Source organism: Penaeus monodon, unplaced genomic scaffold (genome assembly GCF_015228065.2).
Source record: "Penaeus monodon isolate SGIC_2016 unplaced genomic scaffold, NSTDA_Pmon_1 PmonScaffold_18283, whole genome shotgun sequence".
NCBI classification, from domain to species: Eukaryota; Metazoa; Arthropoda; class Malacostraca; order Decapoda; family Penaeidae; genus Penaeus; species Penaeus monodon.
This window is the reverse complement of record NW_023647798.1, coordinates 1-2,500: the sequence shown is the minus strand read 5'-3', so window position 1 is coordinate 2,500 and position 2,500 is coordinate 1. Positions and strand designations below refer to the sequence as shown.

Below are 2,500 nucleotides of genomic sequence, written 5' to 3'. Positions count from 1 at the left end.
TGTTAGAAAACCAGTTTCATCGATTTTCTTATCATTTCTTATTTTCTGAAACATTTGGAGTCAATGTAAATTTTCAAAAGCTTACATTACGTCATATAATTCTTTTGTTCTCATGACATTGTTGACAGTTTTAGGAAATATGTGACAGAAGATGATTACCTTTGCAAACATGGTAACAGCCCATTCCATATTCAGGGCATTGGCCAGGAGGCGAGGTGTATAACTCCAAGATCTCGTGCCAACAGCCGTTTCACCAGCTTTCCACCATGACTGTCTGGATCTGCACCAAGTTCCACAAGCTTTTCTGCTTCTTTCTTCTTTCCTTCTAATATGGCCGTGAACAGATGGCCTCCAAGCTTAAACAAAGAAACTGATTTAGAAAAGCAAATACTCACACTGATTTTTTTTTTTTTTTCACATTTAGCTACATTCTAGTACTTTATAGTTTAAGTTATAATGCTGGAGTCTCGGATTCAATCTTGTCTGATTTTAATCCTACTGTAGTGTCTAGGATTCCATCATAAATACTTACCAGGGATTTTACTGTGTTATGATGACTATCCCGTTTGTCGGCTTCAAAATCAGAGTCACGCACTAAAAGTTTCAGCACTTGTGTGTGACCCTTTTCAGCGGCCATATGAGCTGGAGTCTGTCCATACTTGTTAGTAACATTGGGACTGATAAATTTCAGCAGAAACATCACCACATCCGGTTGGTTGTGAGACGATGCAGCATGAAGGAGTGTGCATCTGGTCTTGTTTATCCTCACTGCTGATCCTGTATCTTGTATTAGTTCTTGCACTCTAGCTATATCTCCATCTTCCACCGCTTTGAACAGCTGACCCTAGTGAGCAATAACAACTTGTTGAACTTTTAGATACATTTTGAAAATTGCTAAAGTACAAATTATTAAATATTTGATAAAGAAGCAATTAGATATGTCTACTAAAAGTTTACATTACCTTTAACTTGAAGACATGAAGTGTTTTGTGATTAGCGATGCGTTTAGTCAATCTGTTTGTTGAACTTCGGGTATTAATGTAACGTTTCGATGGAGTCTTCGTCCTCTTCGCCATCATAACATCAGGCTGGGTTTGCTTTGACTTTCGTGGAGACTTTAATTTCCCAATAAGTGACTTTTGGGACATGGAAATAGGGTTTACTTCCGATGCCCGTTTAGGATCTAAAGGGCAATTTGTTTTTCCACAAATTGAACATCTGTCACCTTCAGAATATTTATCTTCTGAAGTTTTTTCTTTATCAGAAGTCGTCATAGAGGATGTATTCTGCAGCTGACTTAGCACAAATGACCTACTCTGAGACATTTTCTCAGATCCCGTATTTGGAGCATCCGTGGATTTTTCACTGGTCATTACGGCCTCAGATAGCACTACCTCTTTCTCTGCTGCCTGACCTTCTGACCTATTGTCAGTAAGTGAGAGCCCGGATTTTACTTTTGTTCCTGTCATAGGTCCTTCTGATGGAGCCTCAATTAGCATGTCTTGTGTTATTGGTGACATAGGCGGTGAAATAATGCAGCTTCCCTTTCCCTGTTCTGCTGTACCAACGTCCTCTGTTGAGACCCTAGCTCTCTTTTCTAATGAAGCTTTAGATTCTCCTTCACTTGACAGGTTCCTGGACCTCTTAAGAGAGAATTCTTTAGACGAGGCTTGCCTTGTTAGAATCTCCACTCCACTTCTGTTTGCATTTGTACTGCAGAATCTTTTCATCGGTAGTTCAGGCGCCGTTTCCTTTGATGTTTCCTCTAATGAAATATCTGTAGGCAGATTGCTAGGCATTTTGATTATCTGCTCATTAAACATATTTCCAGATACTGAAGTCTTCTCCATGCCACTGCATCGCCTTATTAGCTTGAATAGCGAGTCCGACGTCACATTCGAATTTTCTTTCGATTCGGAAGAATAACTGTTACAGTTGGCTAAATCTTCATTTGAGATCTTTGCGCTGGGAAGCAAAATCAACGAATTTTCTGACATTTCCCGCAGTAGAGACTGGCAGAAGAATGAGTTCGTTCGCACAACTTCAGATCGGAGACCACTCTCTTCCTCCACGGGAAGGCAATCTTCCGAAATGTAAGGTGGTGTTTTATCAGCCATGTTCCCGAGGAGAAGTTCGTTGAGAAGGATTAGCTGTGAGGGCGAAGGTCACTGTGCTCTGGAGACCTTTAAGTCTCTTAAATGTTCTGATTATTCTTATTCCTCGCACAAGTAAGCCTCAAGGTATTATCTGTATACCTTAAAATGTTGCACACAACTTACTTGCTGAGCGAGCGAGAGAGCACTGTGACTGCAAGGTCGGCGTGTCTGCTATTTATAGGGCCCCGATGTCAGACAAGTTGGAACGCGATATCCCAGCTGCGCGCGCAAAACTTGTGCCGATTTTTTTTTTTTTTTTTTCATTTACAGATTCACCTTTATATTTAAAAAGAGATATAGTATACAAATTATGATGATACGCACACCAATGTAAAAAAAATGAT

The 2,500-nt window shown here is 40.1% G+C and overlaps 1 protein-coding gene across 1 annotated transcript in view; it reads right to left on the bottom strand.

Moving 5' to 3' along the window:
* The window catches only part of LOC119569725, a gene marked incomplete at its 3' end in the record, with an annotated part of 3,364 nt that extends 941 nt beyond the window's left edge, over positions 1 to 2,423 (bottom strand). The window contains 5 exon segments of the mRNA XM_037917762.1: positions 1 to 45; positions 160 to 221; positions 224 to 356; positions 533 to 844; positions 963 to 2,423. The exon segment at positions 1 to 45 is cut by the window's left edge and continues 30 nt beyond it. Coding sequence (XP_037773690.1) covers positions 1 to 45; positions 160 to 221; positions 224 to 356; positions 533 to 844; positions 963 to 2,117 — 1,707 coding nt within the window.
* Between the last annotated feature and the right edge of the window lie 77 nt (positions 2,424 to 2,500).